At 40.9% G+C, this 19,808-nt stretch overlaps 1 protein-coding gene across 1 annotated transcript in view; it reads left to right on the top strand.

Moving 5' to 3' along the window:
- Window positions 1–427: 427 nt before the first annotated feature.
- LOC310962285 (serine/threonine-protein kinase D3-like) overlaps window positions 428–19,808 on the top strand; it is a 42,253-nt gene continuing 22,872 nt past the window's right edge. The window contains exons 1-4 of the mRNA XM_083934697.1: window positions 428–598; window positions 2,362–3,008; window positions 14,626–14,764; window positions 17,967–18,098. Coding sequence (XP_083790823.1) covers window positions 2,709–3,008; window positions 14,626–14,764; window positions 17,967–18,098 — 571 coding nt within the window. The 5' untranslated portion in view covers window positions 428–598; window positions 2,362–2,708. The remainder of the gene's footprint in view (window positions 599–2,361; window positions 3,009–14,625; window positions 14,765–17,966; window positions 18,099–19,808) is intronic.

Here is a 19,808-nt window from a genome sequence, read left to right as displayed (position 1 = left end):
AAAAAAATTATGACTTGTTTTTTAAATAATAAGAAACTTTATCAAAAGTAATGACTTATTATCTCAAAAATAATAAGAAACTTTATCAAAATAACAACTGAGAATATTGTAATATTTTTGAGATAATACATTTTTTATTTTTTATTTTTGAGAAGGTTTTGCATTATTTTGGGACACGAAGTCAATATTTATAGTTACTAAGTCATTATTTTGGTAAAGTATGTTATTATATTGACTCCCAGGATGCTGTTGTTTATTTCCATCACATTATCACAGTTGAGCTTCCATACCCGCGGAGCCTCCAGAGTCCCGGTCTCTGGAAACCCCGCAGAGTGAGACGTCCTCCTGCTCTCCTGCTTGTTGCTGTGTCGGTGCTGCGATGATCAGACCCGCGTGAAGCTGCTGTTGCTCGGGTTGGACGTCTCTGTTCTCCGGGGAAAGTTTGGAGAGAAAAAAGTCTCAAAGTAACCTCTTTACCGGAGCCGGTGCACCGGGTCCAACGGACCTCTTGAACAGGAGCCGCTGGAGGTTCACGCACTTTTCCCCCCCGCACCGTTTGTGCGCCGATGGAAGCGGAAAAACCGCCCTGTTCTCTGAGGTAAAGCTGCCGTTAACTCCTCTGTACGTGTGTGGATGTCATTAAAACAAAGCTGCTGCTCTGCTGTCTCACTTTATACAGTTTTACTCAATTATTATTATTATTATTATGAATATGTTTTGTTGCAAAACTGTGGTTTCCCTGTGCAACCACAGGTGAGCAGCGTATTTATTTAGTTATAGTTGTCAAAAAGTCACATTTGTACTCATTATTGTTACTGTACTAATATTTCCTTATCACATGTATTTAACTGCACAGGCTAAAAGGATCAGTTCACCCAAAGTAATAATAATCAAAATAAACATAATTCGACAAATGTTTATTTATTTATTTGTGATCTGAGATTGGAGCAGTTTGGCACATAAATACAAAAATATCCATAATGTTCTTGTAGAGTTTTAGTTTCTGCCTGGATAATATAAATAAAACAAAATTCAGTGTAAAGTTTACAGAAGTTTGAAACGTCACAGGGTTTAAAAAATGTCACTTTTATTCTCATTATAATGAGTTGAATTGATTTTAATGTGTGTTATTGAACTGGAATGTACTTTAAAAGTTCTGCATGTATATTACAGTAAAAAATAAATGAAATAAAATGAAGTTTAGACTTGCTGTAGTTTAATATATAATATCTTTATTCATTTATATATATTTGACCTGCGCTTTGAATTTGTTGTTACCTGGTGTTTTTGTAATGTGTAATGTTTACAGTAGAATAAGTGTCACAGGGATAAAAAAGTTACATTTATCTTCATTACAATGAGTAGAATTTATTTAAAGTGTGTTATTGAACCGGCATTTTCTTAAAATACGTCATACAGTATTCGAATCGTTACAGTACACATAATTAAATCAAATTAAACGATCTTGGTCCAGGTAAGCTTAGACTATACCGTATATAATGTATAAATCTCTATAGAGGCTTAAAGGGTCCATCCAGCCGTATTATCTGAAAAAAATACAAGATAATATGTTTATAAAATAGATGCATTTTGACCTGAGTTTTTAATTTTTTGTTACCAAATGATAAACAGATTTTAATGTGTTTTTTCAAAAGTAAAATAAAATATTTTCCTTTAAATCTTGACAGACTTTGGCTCGAATATGAGACTTTTTAAAGTGTCGACCAATAACATTGTCCAAGTGATACATCAGTCTGACTCCAATTCATTCATAAACATCAACATTATAAGGTCACAAACCACAAGGCTTTTGAGGGGTACAGAATGAAAGTATTGCTTTTCCATAAAAAAGAGGGTTGCCAGGTTGTGTGTTGTTGGGTGCAGCTACTGTAGGCTGGCACTGGGTAAAATGGTTATTTGTCCCAGCAGCTGAGTGAGCGGAGACGGGCAAAAAGCGAGTCAATATAGGCCAAAGATTCACTCCATGGACTGAGAGAAAGGAGTTTAAACGTACGCCCAAATAGCTACGTTTCTCCTTGATCGGTAGAGCCGAGCCTTAACTGTAACGGCTAACGCTAACGGCTAACGCTAACTGTCAGTCAAACTCCTATAATCCTTGTTTTTATGGTGTGATTTTCTGGAGGGGACAGGTTCAAACAGGCTCAAACAGACTCCGGTCTCTTGTAGGCTACTGGGCAGGGTCTGATCAACCTGGCAACCTGAGTGGTGGAATTATTTTCTGTGGTTGCGACGTCAATCTTTAGACACTAGATGGCGGTGTTCTGCTCATTCTCCGTATTTGACATTTAAAGTATTTCGTAGAGGGAATAATTCTTTATCGTGCTTATTTTATTCCCACAGGAGCTGAACCTGCTCAGATCAAACGCCACAGTCGCCCAGCAGGACGCCGGAGGATTTAAAGCATCAAACTCTTAAAAGTTGAACCTTCCTTCATCGATGTTTTAGTTTGTTTCTGCATCAAACTCTTAAAAGTTGAACCTTCCTTCATCGATGTTTTAGTTTGTTTCTACATCAGAGATGTCCGTCAGTGAGAGGAAACCTTTCCTGCAGGGTTTTAGCGGCGAGGAAAGCGAACGTGAACAGGAAACGCTCGGCTGACAAACGCATTTTCCTTTTTTTTTTTTGTGGATGTCGTTCACCTGCGACGCCTTTCTCCCGCCTGGACGACGTCACAGATAGCAGAGCCGATGTCGGCCGACAACAGCCCGCCGCCGCTGGCCTCGCCGCGGCCTTTCCCAGCCCTGCCTCATCATGCCGCCCCGCCCACCCCGTCGCCGTCCCCGAGCCCGCCTGCCACTCTCTGCAGCCGGCTGTCCAACGGGAGCCAGACAACGGCCCCCAGCCCCACCAACTCGCAGGGGGGATCCATCCAGGGGGTCTCCTTCCTGCTTCAGATCGGACTCACCAGGGAGACGGTCACCCTCGACCACGGAGACCACTCGCTGACGGCAGTCCGGGAGCTGGTCTGCTCCATTGTGGATCAGAAGGTACGTTTTTCACACTTTTATTCTGGCTTCTGATCTCTCACTGTACGGGGTTTTCTTCTTCATTGCCACAAAAACTGTCTCTTGCCATCTCTTGGTTTTTACCGTTTGCACTGAATACGCCACCTGTGTTTAATGCACACCAACACACGCACACACGCACACACACACACACACATACACACACATACACACACACACACACACACAAGCACACGCACACGCACACGCACACGCACGCACGCACGCACACACACACACACACACACACACACACACACACACACACACACACACACACACACACACACACACACACACACACACACTCTTTGCTGCAAACCAAATGGGTTCAGCAGCTTTGCAGGGTGTGATGACAGAGAGAGGAAAACCTGATGAGGCTCTCATGTGAACTCCAGTGTAACCACACAGACCTCTACAAGCTTCAAAGCGCTCCGTTTTAATGTGACTCGACCGGACATTTCTCCGTTCCCGGCTGAGATGAACGTCACAGCGTTGCAGCGTTCCTATAGCGGATTTACTCTGTTCAGAACACCGTGGTGAATTTCAGCCTGCATGCACGCACTTTAATCCTTTAAAGCACACACTTTAAACCTTTAACGTTAAAACTTAACAAAACTTAGGCTTCAGCAACATGCAGCGGACTGTTTCAGACTGACTATAACGGAGTATGACTTTCACTTTTTTACAGCAAGTAACTACAAATAGAGACTTCTAATCCAAAAAGTACACAATCTAACATTCTCCAGCAGGAATGTGATCTCAAAATGGGGAGAAATTTCCAACATCAACCAAGATTATCAGTAGCTACAGTATATGCAGTTAGCACACTGGAGTAACGTTATAGCAGCAGTTTCAAACGTTAAAAGTCACCATTAAAGATAATGAAAACCCAAACCACCATCGGCTTAGCTCTCTCCAAGCTTGCCTTCTTTATACGTGCAGGTTTTTATTCCATATGACCGAAGAAATGAAGCGATCCAGCCGGGCAAAATAGGATTTGGGGAGAAAAATGGGAATCATTTGAAACAAATAAAGAAACCTGGGCATTACAGTCACCTTCACTGCATTCATACGTCCTGCCAGTGAGAATGGCAGCTTGGACCGCCTATCCAAGTCAGCCTTGGTACGGTCTAAAATGCACCTGTAGTTGTTCTGAAAAATGGCCTTAATCGATCCTGCTATTTCTATTCCCAGGTAAGTGAATTTAACATTTTCAATTTTGAAAGGGATATTTTCGTAGGTTATCTGTTTTGCCAGATCATTCAATGGAAATAATAAAGACTTTGACAAATACATTTTATACCCTGATATGCTACTGAACCTTTGCGACCAGTGGAGAAGGTGCGGCATGCTTCCAATTGGATCGGATATTTGCAGAAGCAGGTCATCAGCATAAAGCAAGGTTTTATGGCTTATTTCACGCCTGGATATACCCTTTATCCTTCCATCTGATCTAATAGCAATTGCCAGTGGTTCGATTGCGATGTCAAACAGGAAGGGCGACAGGCAGCGACCCTGCCTCGTAGCCCTGTGGAGCGAGAAACATCCCGAGTTCAGGATATTTGTCCTGACTGCAGCCATAGGCGTTGAGTATAGAACTTTGATCCATTTACAAAAAGTAGGCCCCATTCCAATTTTTTCCAAGGTTGCGAAACGATAGGTCCATTCAATTCTATCAAACGCCTTCTCAGCGTCAAGGCTTAGAATAACTTCAGGTTGTACTGTTGACTGGGGCGAGAACAACACACTGAATAATCTTCTCATATTGAAAAATGATTGAAACCTGTTTGGTCTGCCGCAGTATATTTTATTAGTATGTTTCTGACAGCTAAAACTGTTTGATGTTTGTACTTAATTGCTTATTAATTAAATGTTCGTTCTGACAACCAAGCAGTTTCATTTTCCCCCTTAACTATGAACCTTACCGTGACTTCAGAACCGAGGTACGTACAGAACCTTTGACTTTAGTGTACCGTTACAACCCTACCGAATGCCAAGACTGAAAACCAAATTTCTACCCAACACATATCCAGTTGAATATTCCGGTCCAACACAGAATATACCCTATTGTTATTTGACCATGTGAACCTCTAGTAGGACGTCACGGTTGAGCTGGTTTCCAGTTTGTTTTAGCCTACAGAGTGACATCACCATTGGAATTTTCTTTTTCCTGCTTTTGTGTGCACATCACGGAGCTGTGAGGTTTGTCTTCAGCTCTGATTTACTGCTGTTACTGTTTCTGTGTTTGTGTAGTAAGAAGGTGGTGGTGGGGGAGGAAGTAGGGAAGTTCCCCTCCCCTGTAAGTAAGTCGCCCCGCTGACCACACACACACACACACACACATATGCCACTCTTGTATTGACTTAAAGTGAAGACAGTGGATCATTTAGCAGCTAAAGGGACAGGTATTTCCCTCAGGCGTTACAGAAAAACGAGCTAAAAGAGAGAGACTGATGAACAGACTGATGAACAGGCTCCTGGAAAACCTGGAGAACAGTTTCCAGTCATGGAAAACAAGAGACAACTAACTCTGGTCACATTTCATTGTCCTAAAAACTGTCTCAAACTGGAAATAATACAGTTTATTTAATCACGATGATGATTATTAGGAAAAAAATATATCATTTATTTCAATCAATATGAATCTAAATGACTTTTTGAGATAAATAAATGAACAATAAGGTCTAAAAATGTACAAAGATGCTTTAAAGTTTAAAACATCTTGAGATCAATAAAACAAAGATAAACAATCTGAAACACTAAATCAATCTGCAGATAAAAGCTCCTGAAACATCAGTTAAACCATAAAAAATACAGCAGCGTCTCGTCCCACTCCGTCGCCTCGGCTCTGCTGGTTTCCACGGTTACCAAGGCTACCAAGGCCAGGTGGCGGTGCAGGTAGAGACGTGAATGACAGAGGCAGAGAGAGACAGATGACAGTGTTACTGTATATGAAAAACTCCAGCTTTTTAAAAATATTGATTACATTTTTATGTTTAAGAGGCAAATATTGCTTTTGTAAACAGGAAATCAAGGTGAAATATTAGCTTGTGTAAATAAATGCATAAAGAGGAAATATTCTAAACATTATTCAGGCTCAACTTGTTGCTTTGATGTGTTTTTCATCTGAAAGAAGACGCAGCTTTCCCTCTCCATGTTTCTCTCTTCCACTCTCATCCTTCTCTCTGCTCGATTAACTAAATAGTTACAAAGGCCGGTGTGCTTTAAAACATGAAGGAATGTTCTTAAGAACCCTAAACTGTGTGAGGAGTTTTGTATAAAGGGGTTTTGCATCTATTTTTAGGCATTTTGCATCTTTTCCTGGGGGTTTTGCATCTGTTTTTAGGCATTTTGTGTGTCTTTGTTGTCACTTTTTGTCTCTGTGTGGTCGTTTTGTGTCTTTTTTCAGTCATTTAGCATCTCTTCTTGGTCGTTTTTATGTTAAGAATTGTGTATATAATAATAAGTTTATCTAATAAAGCACCTTTCACAGAAATAAAATTCACAAAGTGCTTTACAAAAACGTGGTCATAACAGACAAAAAAAGAGCAAGAAAGTAAATAAAATACTTTTTAAAAAGAGACATATTAAGATGAAACAAAGGCCCATTTAAAAGCTTCTACAGAGACTGCAGAGTGAATGTTGAGAGGACAAACCAGTTAAAATAACTATTAAGCGCATAGGTTGCTGTTTAATTGCACGTTAAAAATACACACAATAATCACAACATTTTGGTGACAAAACCTCAAAAGCAACAGGATGAAAAGTGATTTTCTAACTGTGGATTTCTCCTTCATAATGGAAAAGTTAAGCCGGTGAAATTCAAAGAGACAGTCAGACATTAACGCCGTTAATGGAGGTTAATTCAACAGCTTACATAAAAGAGAAATGAAACGACCAGATTAACCCCGTTTGGATCCATCTAAATTCATATTTTTGTCACAATCATTGTTATTAAAATCAACTGAGACGCTGACGGTCAAACTATAAATGAGCTCCTGCTCTGACTCTACTGTACCTGTGGATCTGATAAGAAAACAGTGGGTTGGTTTCCCGTCTCCCTGATGATGTCATCTGGTGTGGAACAGGAAATAGATCAGTTAGTTTGATATTTACTTTGACGGCGTCCAAATCTCACCGGGACATCAGAACGCTCTTTTGCATCCAGACAATCAGGTCGGGTCACATCATTTAAAAAGGTGTGTGCGTGTGTGCGCTTATGTGTGTGCATGTGCGCGCATATGTGTGTGCGTGTGCATGCGTGTGTGTGGTTTAAGCGGCGGTCTTCCTGTGGTCGACCACGGGACCCTTTGAGGTCACATTCAACAGTTCAGTCCGACCTCCTGAGTCACAGTCACACCTGCTGGGAGAATATTTATTATTAATCTCCTCAGATGAAGGGATGGGTGGATCGGAGGTGGAGTTGAGTTTGCAGAGCGCCGTCGTGCTCTTCTTCGTCTGTGGTTTCTTTTTTCTCTTTCGTGCTGCGGATGAGTTTGTAGTTTTGGTTCCCTGTTTTTACCTCCAAGCTCTGGTTCAAGTGACGGTTGCAGCCGGTGGGGAGTGCAAATGTGATTTCACAAGTGGGGCGGACACAGTTATACTATACACAGGGCTGCATTTCAAAGTCTTGTTTGGGGGGGGGGGCCCTCATATTTCGCAAAACTGGTGTAGAGACTCTAAACCCACTTAGGAGGTCCGGGTGCACACATTTAACTTCTAAAAATCCCCTTCAGCTTCAGGGGCCCTTTGCAACCACAGAGTCCCCATATAAAGGGTTGTTACGGTTGCCGGAAATCCTTGAAAGCCCTTTCATTTTAATGTGATGCAGAAGTGCAATAATCAGTATATTGTATTTATATAATTTTGTAATTTATCACAGCTGTAAGATGCTGGAAAAGCTTGAAGATGCACCTTGAAATGTGCTTGAATTGAACTTTGGAGCCCTAAATAAATCAAGAAACCGCCCTGATTTAACAGACTTCAGTTTTCAGGTTTTTTAATATAATAATTCCGACGTGTCAACTTCATGAAATGGTTGAGAAAAAAAATAGGTTATTTTTCTCCTGTTGCTTGTATTTATTTTAAATCAGCACTAATACCCTCCTGATATCTGCCCTCACTCCTCAAAGTGATATTAATATATAAAATATGTATTTATTTATGAAACTAGAGCCTAGAGGCTTTTAAAAACATTCTCACAGGCTGAAACTCCAAAAATCACTAGTTTTATTTGAATGTCATTGACGACCTGTCAACATGGACCTACTGGTAAGGCACAGACTTGTAAAACACTCTTTTAATAAACTCTGGGTTTAATAACTACGTTGTTGCTGTTTTGTTTTCTGTGTAAGGTCTCTAATCATGCTAATGCAGAGGTTTGTGTTATTTTGAGAAGTATTAGTGGTTAGAAAAAGTCTGTTTTGGATGCGTTCAGCGCACCGCCCCGAGCTAATCAGTGTTAGCCCTTTGGGGCTGTTAGCATCTCTCCAGGCATTCTCTACACATGGTTGATCAACCAAAAAAACTCTCTCCATGGCTTATTTGGTGGATTTTCATGCTGAAAAAGACCAGGGGTCCATTTTTTATCAGACTTAGACTTAAATTTCTCGGTTAATCAGTTGTTTGGTCAAAGCTCAAGATATCATTCTCAAATATCTCTAGGATATTTAGTTTACTGTCACAGAGGAGCAAAGAAACCAGAAGATATTCACATTTCAATCACACAAACTCTCCTCTTGCTGACAACCTTGACCCACTCAGCGCTGCTTCCTGTTGTTTCCTGATGGAGGTGGCGGAGCGGATGCTGCTGCTGTTTACCTTCATATTTCCCATCAGTCCCTCTCAGCGTCGTCCCTCCAGCCCGATCGTACGCACGCGTTAAAGAGTTGAAGAGTTTTATTGGCGCTGAAAGGCTCTTAGCGGAAGACGGCAGCTGTTTTATCTGTTTGTTTTCTTCTCATCGCTGCAGGTTCACATGTTATTTATAAACCGCTGTGAGGAAATATGAAATGATAAGATCCTGTTTATCAGTCCGTGTTAAAGGAAATGTGGATAAACTGATGTTTTTTTAATAATAATCTATTAGAATAAACTGTACTTTAAGAACTGAAATAAGGAATGCAGTTCACCACAAGTGCAAAACGAAGTATTGAATGTATAATCAATAGAATAAACAGCAAAGGGTTGATAAGAGTACACTAAAATATTTACGGTATGAACATCTATACTGCAGGAGAGACAGCTGTATGTGTGATTATAGTAAGATATCTACTCTTTAAAGGGGACCTAGTATACTCTTTCTCAGATTTGTGTCTACATGCTTTAATGTTCAAAAAACACAATACTTCTCTCATACTGCTCATTGTTCACCCCCCGTGTCTGCTCTGATTGGTCAGGCACTTCCTGGTCTCCTCCCCACTGTTCCTTATATTACTGCGGCTTGCATGTAGCTACATGTAGTAAATAGTGGACTTTGGGGCAATAAATCAGCGATTTCTTCTAGAAATCACAAATAAGGCTTTATAAACCAAACACAGCACAACCGGACATGCTGTAGCAAGCGTGTGCTCTCAGTTAAGGAAGAAATGAACGGCGCAAGTGACAAATATATCACAGCTTTGTCTGTCGTTAGCATGTAGCTTCATGTAGTAAACAGTACAGTCGTAGTAAAGCAGCGATTTCTACCATCAGACACAAGAACCAACCACAACGACTTCCTGGTTGATCCACTGAGGAAGTGCCAAAAACTGCAGCTCTCTGAGTGTCCACTAGGGGCAGGGTTCATAATAGAGCAGTTTCTCATTGACCCCCATGTTAAACAGGCTGTTTTCACAGCATCATTAAACCTGTTTAAGGCCTGGGACAAAAAAACATTCTAGTCTTTATGTTTAGGTCATATCTCCATGACAACACTGAGGGGGGTGAATTTTTTTGTACCAGGCTAGTTTTTATTTCATTGGAGGTTAAAGTGTATGAATAATTAGGGGCGTGGCCTCTTGAGTGACAGCTAGCCGCTGGCTCTGACTTCTCCTCAGAGGTAAACATCAGCCAGATGGGCGTATCTCCCTCCCCCCAATGTCACATACATGCCTTTTTTTGGTAAGAGAAAATGAGGCGGAGTCAAAGTTTGACAAGATGGAGACTCCTATAGGACGATTGGATCAATGTGAGAGAATAGGCCCCGACGGAGAGGCTACGCCTAATTCTTTATACAGTCTATGCTCCAAAATCCCCAATCGTACAAAACAAACAACTACCTGTGAACAATAATGATCACTTCTTTCTTTAGTGAGACACCTTTTCATAGATAGGGAAGAGGTAAAATGAAAGAGGTTATATAGTCTATGGTCAGAAATCACAAAGAACGCTTTATAAACCAAACACAAAACATGTAGCTACATGTAGTAAACATCGGCATGATCTACCGTAGCGCACGTAGCTGTATTTCGAGAGCGTGCCCGGCTTGCTTTTCCTGGAGCAGGTGACCTTATTTAAAAAACCGAGAAGGCTTGATGATATCAGACCGCTGAGATAGTAGAAAAGACTAAGCAGATCTGCTCATGGGGGGTTAGACTGGTTACCCGTAAACACATTTCCCTTAATATTTGCAGTTTTGGTCATGTTTAGCATCAACATCCCCCATTATAACAAGATCTATATGACAGAAACTAATAAAAAGCACAATAGGTCCACTTTAAAGCTACAGGTTTGTTTTTTAAATATTACATTATTATTCTCACAACATTTATGCGCACCAATTGTTTATGTGAACAGGCTTCATAAAGTGTAATTCTGGTGCAAAATTATCCCATGATCTTTTTTGGCACTTACATGCATCAAATTACTAAAAACGGAGAAATCCAGGAGAATCACTAAAAGCCGGACATGGCTAACAGTGATTAGCTCAGGGCAGTACAGTGAAGGCATTAAAACGTCCCTACGCATAAAACAAAGCACCAATGGGCTCCTTCCTTTGGGATTGACTTTGGTAATCCACTTGAATGGACTTTACTATGAGAGGAGCTGGTACAGGGGCCAGTAGGTACGTCTTTAAAACACTCTTTTAATAAACTCTGGGTTCACTAACTACGTTGTTGATGCTTCGTTTTATGTCAGTGTTAGCCACTTCCGGCTGTTAGCGACTCTCAGGTATTTCTCCGTGGGATGATTTTGCAGCGGTTTTACTCTTTAAAGCAGTTGTGTTCTGTGTGTCTGCTGATGTTGCTGTCCTCCCTTTTTAGAACCAGGATTATTTTTCTCCATGAACACTTAGTCTCTCCAGTGGCATGAATGCTGCACAGATTACGAGGTGACAAATTCCTCCACACACACACACAGGCTTGATAGAAACATGGCCTGAAGACCTCTTGGGCACCCCCTGCTCCTGCAGTGGGGTTAAAGGTCACGACAGGGCCTGGAGGTTTTGACCTCTGCGACCCCTGACAACCAGAACGAGACTGTGGGGTCGTCAGAAATATGGCTTCAGTTAGAGACAGAGGTCGAGAATGTGAAAGGGATTGTGTGTGTGTGTGTGTGTGTGTGTGTGTGTGTGTGTGTGTGTGTGTGTGTGTGTGTGTGTGTGTGTGTGTGTGTGTGTGTGTGTGTGTGTGTGTGTGTGTGTGTGTGTGTGTGTGTGTGTGTGTGTGTGTGTGTGTGTGTGTGTGTGTGTGTGTGTGTGTGTGTGTGTGTGTGTCGGTTAAGCCTGGTTAATGGAGGATTAACCATAAAGAGGGGATCAGTGTGTATTAAACACACACTCTTGTCCATTAACAGAACTCTTGTTTCTCCGCTCACCTCACAGAATGCAGCTCAGCTGACGACCGGCTCTCACCTGATTGGAGCGCACATGCTTCTGGTTCAGACCTCACCCGGTCCTTGTCGAGGATAATTTTTTTTTCAGCTTCCTGCTTAGTTCTGGATTCATAGCCCCTGCAGAATGAGCTTTTTCTTTACTTGTGTAAATTATATTTTAATGAGACAAAATAGATGTAATATCAATGAATTTTTTTTTTTGCATTATACTTTGGCAATATTGTTAATATAACATTCATGCCAATAAAGCCAATTGAATTGAATGCATCCATACCAGTAAAATGCAGAAACTATTTTTTTTAAAGTGTTATTCATAAGATAAATAGTAGGAATGGTTAGGGTTCTGGCTTAAGGGAAATAACTACAAAGACACAGAATAAACACAGAAAGATGCAAAATGACCACAAAGAGACACAAACAACTTCAAAGAGACACAAAACAACCTCAAAGAGACACAAACAACTTCAAAGAGACACAAAACAACTTCGAAGAGAAACAAAACAACTTCTAAGAGACAGAACAACCTCAAAGAGACACAAAACAACTTGGAAGAGACACAAAACAACTTGGAAGAGACACAAAACAACCTCGAAGAGACACAAAACAACTTGGAAGAGACACAAAACAACCTCGAAGAGACACAAAACAACTTTGAAGAGACACAAAACAACCTCGAAGTGACACAAAACAACTTTGAAGAGACACAAAACAACCTCGAAGAGACACAAAACAACTTTGAAGAGACACAAAACAACTTTGAAGAGACACAAAACAACTTCAAAGAGACACAAAACAACTTCACAGAGACACAAATGTAATAACAGTCAGACAGTTCCCTGCGTCTCCGTCTGTCACTGTCTTTGTGTGTGAGCGGTGGTGTGTGGCCACACGGCTAATGACTGCGGAGTGTCAGTGACAGGACCTCAGCCATAATTAATGATGGATGTGTGTGTGTGTGTGTGTGTGTGTGTGTGTGTGTGTGTGTGTGTGTGTGTGTGTGTGTGTGTGTGTGTGTGTGTGTGTGTGTGTGTGTGTGTGTGTGTGTGTGTGTGTGTGTGTGTGTGTGTGTGTGTGTGTGTGTGTGTGTGTGTGTGTGTGTGTGTGTGTGTGTGTGTGTGTGTGTGTGTGTGTGTGTGTGTGTGTGTGTGTGTGTGTGTGACGTCTTCTGCCTCCTCACCTGTCGGTCGGGTTTCCTGCTCTCTGTGTTTGTTGCGCTGCACGCTGCTAACATCCTGCTAACACAGAGAGAGGCTCAGGGCAGGAAGCTGCTTCACCTGTCTGCAGGCTGCACAGACGCCTGAACCCTGAACACACACACACACTTTACCGTAACAACACACACACTTCACCCCGCCATAAATGCACACACGTCCAACAGTTAAGAGCTTTTAGACTGTAACTTTGGTGTAGATTCACTGAAAAACTGAAACTATTTAGTTTGAATCAACATTTTATGAGATTGAAAATGAAATGAACTATAAATCTTTATAGTGACAGTATCGTTTCATTTGAGATTCAGCGTTGCATTCAGTCAGACGACTAAAGAAATACACAGCGGGCCTCGGTGAAATGTTGACACAGATTCAGCGACCCGACATCCCACTGCGGCGGCCAATCATGTGATCATGTGACCGATGTCACCGTACCTTGTTTGGAGGCGGGCTGAGAGTCCCGTACGGTCAACGGTGAACATCACCGCTTCATCACTGACGCCAGAACGTTTTTAGAAAGGAACGAATCACAGAGTTCATTTAACAGCTGATGTCCCACGTCTCTTTTATTTGTTTCTTTTTTTGTGAATTTCTTTCTTTCTTCTCTTTTTCTCTTTGTTTCTTAATTTATTACCTTATTGTTTGTTTGTTTGATGTTTCTTTTGTTTCTTTTTTCTTTCTTAATTCATTTCCTTTGTTTATTTCTTTCCTTCTTTCTTTCTTCTCTTTGTCTGTTTGTTTCTTTTCTTTCTTTCTTTTTCTTTCTTTCTTAATTCCTTCCCTTCCCTTTCTTTTTTCTTTTATTCTTTCTCCCTTTCTCCATGACATGAAGCTGCCTTCCAGTGCGGTCAGAAATGTCACTTTCACACAAATGTCAAATAGAATGACTGAGGATTTTTTTACTTTATGGATGAAAATAAAGTTTGAACAGAAAGAGACAAGAGGGCATTAGATCTGACCCAGGTCTGCACCCACTGTACCATCAGCACGTGGTGTTTGAGATTCAGTATGAAGAGGATCTACTGTCGCTGCTGGGAAACCGCCGTGTTTTTGTTTTTACCCAGAAAATCCGAGGCTGTAAACGTCGGCGGTCGGTCGGTTTCCTGCCGTGGAAACTGATTCAGTAGTTTCACAGCGCGGTGTTTCGTCACGCATCATGTGCTCCTCTTGTGAAACGGGTTAGTTAATGGTTCACTTTGGGATGGAAGTCAGGAAAATGAAAACAAAATAGTTTACATATAATATACAATGTTTTTATTATTATAATTGTGATATATATTCTGAGCGGTTATCATAGTGTGAAAATCTCTGTTGCAACCCTACGTTTATTGCTCCATTGTAGGAAAGGTTTTATGGAAATAACTAGATCATTTTGCATCAATGGAAGTTTTATCTATGATCCCTTTCAATTGATTTACCAGAAAAATGGCTGTCTAAGAAAATAAATGGTCTATATTCTGCAGTATGAACACGCACTGATTTTATTAATATCGCCCACTCAGTTGTTGTTTTTCTCCGTTATTTCTCCACATGAATCCCTGACGTCCTCCTCCTCTTCTCCACCTCCTCAGTTCCCTGAATGTGGATTTTTCGGGATGTACGACAAGATCCTGCTCTTCCGCCACGACCTGAACTCGGACAACATCCTGCAGCGTCTGACGTCAGCGGAGGAGATCCACGAGGGCGACCTGGTCGAGGTGGTGCTTTCCGGTAACAAACATACTTTTTCTATCAATTCATCTATTGTTTAAGCTTTGCTTGTAAACCTGCAATCCTCTTTAGTCCAATCAGACGCTGATGTCAGGAGTTTGAAAACAGCTGTCTCTGCTGAGGCTGAGGGAAATATCATTAGGAAGCTTTAAGAAGTGAAAAAATGAAAAGTTGAGTCGATGATGGCGCTAGTTAAAGAAGTTAAAGAGATGTTTTACCCATTTTATTCCAGGTCTGTGTAGGGTTGCAAATTCCCAGAAACTTTGTGTTACATGGGAAATTTGGCCAGGGAACTTTGGAAATATTCCAAAGTGGAAACTTTCTATGGAATTTTATTGGAATTTATAGGAATAACTGGAGATATGGGGTCATTTAAACAAACTGTATCATAAGCAAACATAAATATAAATATTTTGTTTTGTCATAAGCAGACATCCATGTGAAATATCACAATTAAAAACATTTCAACAGATTTTCTTGTAAGTAGAACTTTATCAAGTTTCAATTATTTTATTAAACAATCGATTGAACAATAAACACAACAAGTGAACTTGTTTGAGTCAAGATAATGCTAAACGATATTTTCCCCAACTATATTTAAAATCCAAGTTAAGGGCCAAACTTCATTTTTCTAAATTCCAGGTTTATTCACGTTTATTCCTTAAAAAAGTCTGTTAATTCCCATGGAAAGTTTTTTGCAACCCAGGTGTGATTAAAATGGGTACGTTAACGTATCATGGTCTCACCAACGTTATTATGAACATGAACGTCGGAACCAATTTCACGACAATCAAAATTCAAAAAGTTGTTGAGGTATTTCACTCAAAAGCACAGATGTGAACCTCATGTTGGCGCTAAAGGAAAAAGTCATCAAAGTCAGTAGGGTTCATCCTCTGGGAATCATGAATGTCAATCAATCAATTATACTTTATTCATCCCCGAGGGGAAATCCTTTTACAAAAGAGGGTATGAAGGGGGTACATCACATGAGGGTTGGGGGATAAAATGAGAGCACTCCCCACACTGCGCTCCTGTGTGAAGCAAAAAACAGAAAACTCGACGCATATTGGGTGAGGGAAAAAGGTCAGCGAAGTTTCCCACGCAGACGGGCAATGTGAGGCAGAATGTGTGTTAATCCATGCAATAGTTAAATAATATTTCAGTCAGGACCAGAGTGTTGTGATAAAAATGAGAAACACAAATCAACTGTTAAAATACATAATCTTTATCTGGTTTCATGTCAAACGTGTGAATTTAGAATCTAAAACACAGATCACACGTTGTTGCCCGTATAATTAGTAGTACTGTTATTATGTGTTTGCACAGTACAGGTTGGACGCTGTGAGTCTCTCCAGCAGTAAAAACGCCTCATATTCATATTTTAGAGTTGGGTTTGTCTCGGCTTCCTCTCCTCCTCCAGCTCTCTTGTTAATCCCCCTCCCTGTGCGAATGCCGAGGGCGCCTCAGATCTTGTTTCCTTCACTGCGGCGGCGCCTCGGGTCACCCCCCTGCATGCTCTAACCATAATATTGTGTGGAGCTATTGTCATTTCCTGAGCCGTGTTTACAGGTTGGGTTGTAAAAACTCAAACTGACACCTCAACTGCTGAACACCCAGACGCAGAGCAGCGGCAGGTTTGAATTACACAGGAGGAAGAAAGCAAAGTCGCAGCCTGAACTGCACCGGGTTCAAACCCACGACCACTTCCTCCTCCTCCTCCTCATCCTCCTCATCCTCCTCCTGCTGCTGCTGCTGCTGCTGCTGCTGCTGCAGTTTTTAGATAAAGTCTTTTGTCATTGAGTCGTGTTTTTTCTCACGACTTACAATTAAGACCACTTAAACCTTTAATCAGAACCTCTCGAATGCTGCAAATACAAATGTTGTATTAAACACTAAAATGGCAGTTCAAGATTAGATAAGATAGATTTATTGATCACCAGCCAGGGAAATGAGTTTGTTTGCAGCAGCACAGAGACAGGAATTGTACAGACAAAGAGAGAGTACAATAAATGAGTAATACGAGGTAATCAGAAATAAAATAGAAAACTACAGAATTTACAAGGTGAAGTGAAAGTACTAGATGAGTGGTGCAAAAATCGAATTAGAGGGCAGCATTAACGATTTTTTTCATGTTGATTATTTTCTCGATCAATCGATTAGTTGTTTGTCAATATATATATATATCATTTTTTTAACCATGTTAAAGTCTCATGAAGGAAAATTCTCAAAAATAAACAAAGTACAGAAACAGATAAATGCAACAGCTGCGCATCAAAGTCAGTGAGCACATTATCCAGTTAAAAAGCAATATAAAACAGTTCTAATGCATGAATTAGATTCCTGTTTTTAGATGATTTCAGCAGGAAAAACAGGAGCAATTACATCTTTAAACATGGACTTAAATTGTAATCAGCTCTGACGATTTCAGGTCCTCCTGGACATGATTTCTGCATATTTAACAGCTCTTTTTAACATCGGGGACCAACATCTGCATAGTTTTACGAGACTGCAGGCCGTACTGTTTTTCTGGTTTTTACAGATGTATGTACAGAAATGAGAAGGAACCAACCCAAGGACAGATTTATAGGTTTATAAAAGACCTTTTCTAATTGATAAGTTGTGTAAAATTAAATGAATCCCAGGCTGTTAAAAGGATAACCAGCTCCAGTTGAAATCTCCAGCAAGAAGAATCTCGTTAAGATCTGACAGAGGCTGACTCAGTGAGGATGAAGCCTATATAACAGCCTACAACAGTGTTAAAATGTCCCTTAAGAAGTTCCTATTTCAAAGCAAGAAATTAAAAATGCTTTACTGAGAGATACGTATGGTAACATGACACCTGTTTTTTAATTAAATGGCAACACCAAAACCTTCTAATTGCAATGTATTTGTCTGTGACCAAGTTGGCCAAGTTACAGACAGAAGAAGAATTATCAGGAAGTAGATTTCTCACAGATGTCAAAAAATGCTTAAAGAGTGACGTCCTCAAATGGCTTGTTTTGTCTACAAATCAAATATATTCAGTTCATTGTTCATTGTCATAGAAAAGGAAAGAACAAAGGAAAATATTCACATTTTTAGACGCTGAAAATTTGACTTTTGCTCTTGAAAAAAACCTCAAAACGATCACTCGCTAATCAAAATGGTTGCCGATTAATTGAATAATTATTCATCAGCTGTGCTCTGTATTCGTCAATTTCAGCTCTCGCCACAGCCGAGGACTTCCAGATCCGACCCCACGCGCTGTACGTCCACTCCTACAAGGCGCCGGCCTTCTGCGATGACTGTGGGGAGATGCTTTGGGGGCTTGTCCGACAGGGCCTCAAGTGCGAAGGTAAGAATATGGTAACAAGGAGGTTTTACTGGCTGCTGGGTTATTTAAGGTCATGTTTTGATGACTGTGTGCTGCTGTGGTTCACACCTGCATCCTGAATGAGCAGACTGAAATGTGGGAGGAAGATCAAATCAGAGATGTGGAGATAAAGTTAGTTTTGTTACAAATGCTACAAATCAGGTTGTCGTGGTTGAACCTGGGCGTGCGTTATTTGGTAATTAGCGTTGTTTTTTTCTACTGGTAAAATGAAAACAATTTAAACACAAAACAACACACAAAGGCAAAATGAATGAGAGAAAACGGAGCTGAGGATATGGACTTCACCTGACTTCAACATCACCTGAGAGCTGTGTCGCAGCTACAGAAACATCCGTAAATATATAAATAAACAGGTGAGGTCAGGCAGATCAGGAATGGATCGTCAGGATATTTTTAAAAATTCAGACGAGCTTCCCGTCAATAAAACTTTTACGAGAGGAAGCGGCATGTGCTGCCAGTGTTTCTATGGTGATGCACAGTGAAGAGAAATCTGACTTCTAATGAGCACAACAGAGAAAAAGGAGCGTCGTTCCCTCTGAGTGACTGTCGAAGATGGATTAACTGAAAATTGAGCTTTAAACGTATAAAACTTGACGTTCTGAACTGTAGAAATTTCAGCTTCCTGAACTAATTCAGCTTTAAGTCATTATTGTTTTACCACATTTAATTCAATTTTCCCTGTGAGCAGCGCAACTTCTCAGGGTTTGATTCCTGCCGCGCCCCAAACTCACCGAGTCATCACAAGGCCTCAGGCTCACGTCCAACACACACATCTTCACTGGTTTTCAAGCCTGGAAGCTGCAGCGGCGGTACAGCAGGGTGCCTTCACTGGACTGAATGTGACTTCTTGCGACTATTTCTCACCTCTTTCAATTCCTGATCTCAGCGCTCAGAAACCTCAGAGCGAAAAGAGACACTTGATGCTGATGTCGGCCCCCCACTTGTGCGACTTGTTCGGAGGTTGAAAGGGTTAAAAGGCCTCAGACTGCCCGCTCACTCTGACTCTGATGGGAGTGAAGGACAAGAAGACTTTTGTCATTGGTTCAAATTAAAGTTTTAAATGGAATTAACTTAACTTACTGCATCCTGGGCTCTTTAAAATGCATCTCCACTGACTCTGTCCAAAGGTTCATTCCTCTGAAGCTCTCTAATTAACACACTGTGTCAGGTTTGTTTAATCCATAAGTATAGTTGCGGTTTTAGCTACGTGATGGAACTATTTCTTGAGACTGCTGAGTGTATGTTGATGCAAGTTCACGGCTATTATAATGTCCACAGTGCCGTGTATATGTATCAATAAACCTCTATCCTGCAGCTAGCACAGTGACCTGTCATTCACAAGGTAGCCCCGCCCTAAAGCATCCCCTGCTTTATGGTCTATTTGACTCTAAATGGGACCATCATTTACTAAATGAAAAAAAGAATGCAGCTTTAAGTGGAGTCTCCCCCTGCTGGACATGAGAGAGAATGCAGCTTTAAGTGGAGTCTCCCCCTGCTGGACATTAGAGAGAATGCAGCTTTAAGTGGAGTCTCCTCCTGCTGGACATTAGAGTAAATGCAGCTTTAAGTGGAGTCTCCCCCTGCTGGACATTAGAGAAAATGCAGCTTTAAGTGGCGTCTCCCCCTGCTGGACATTAGAGAGAATGCAGCTCTAAGTGGAGTCTCCCCCTG

The sequence above is a fragment of the Echiichthys vipera genome (genome assembly GCF_963691815.1).
Source record: "Echiichthys vipera genome assembly, chromosome: 19".
In the NCBI taxonomy this organism is placed as follows: domain Eukaryota; kingdom Metazoa; phylum Chordata; class Actinopteri; order Perciformes; family Trachinidae; genus Echiichthys; species Echiichthys vipera.
The sequence above is the reverse complement of the archived record's forward strand: the minus strand, read 5'-3'. Positions and strand labels throughout refer to the sequence as shown.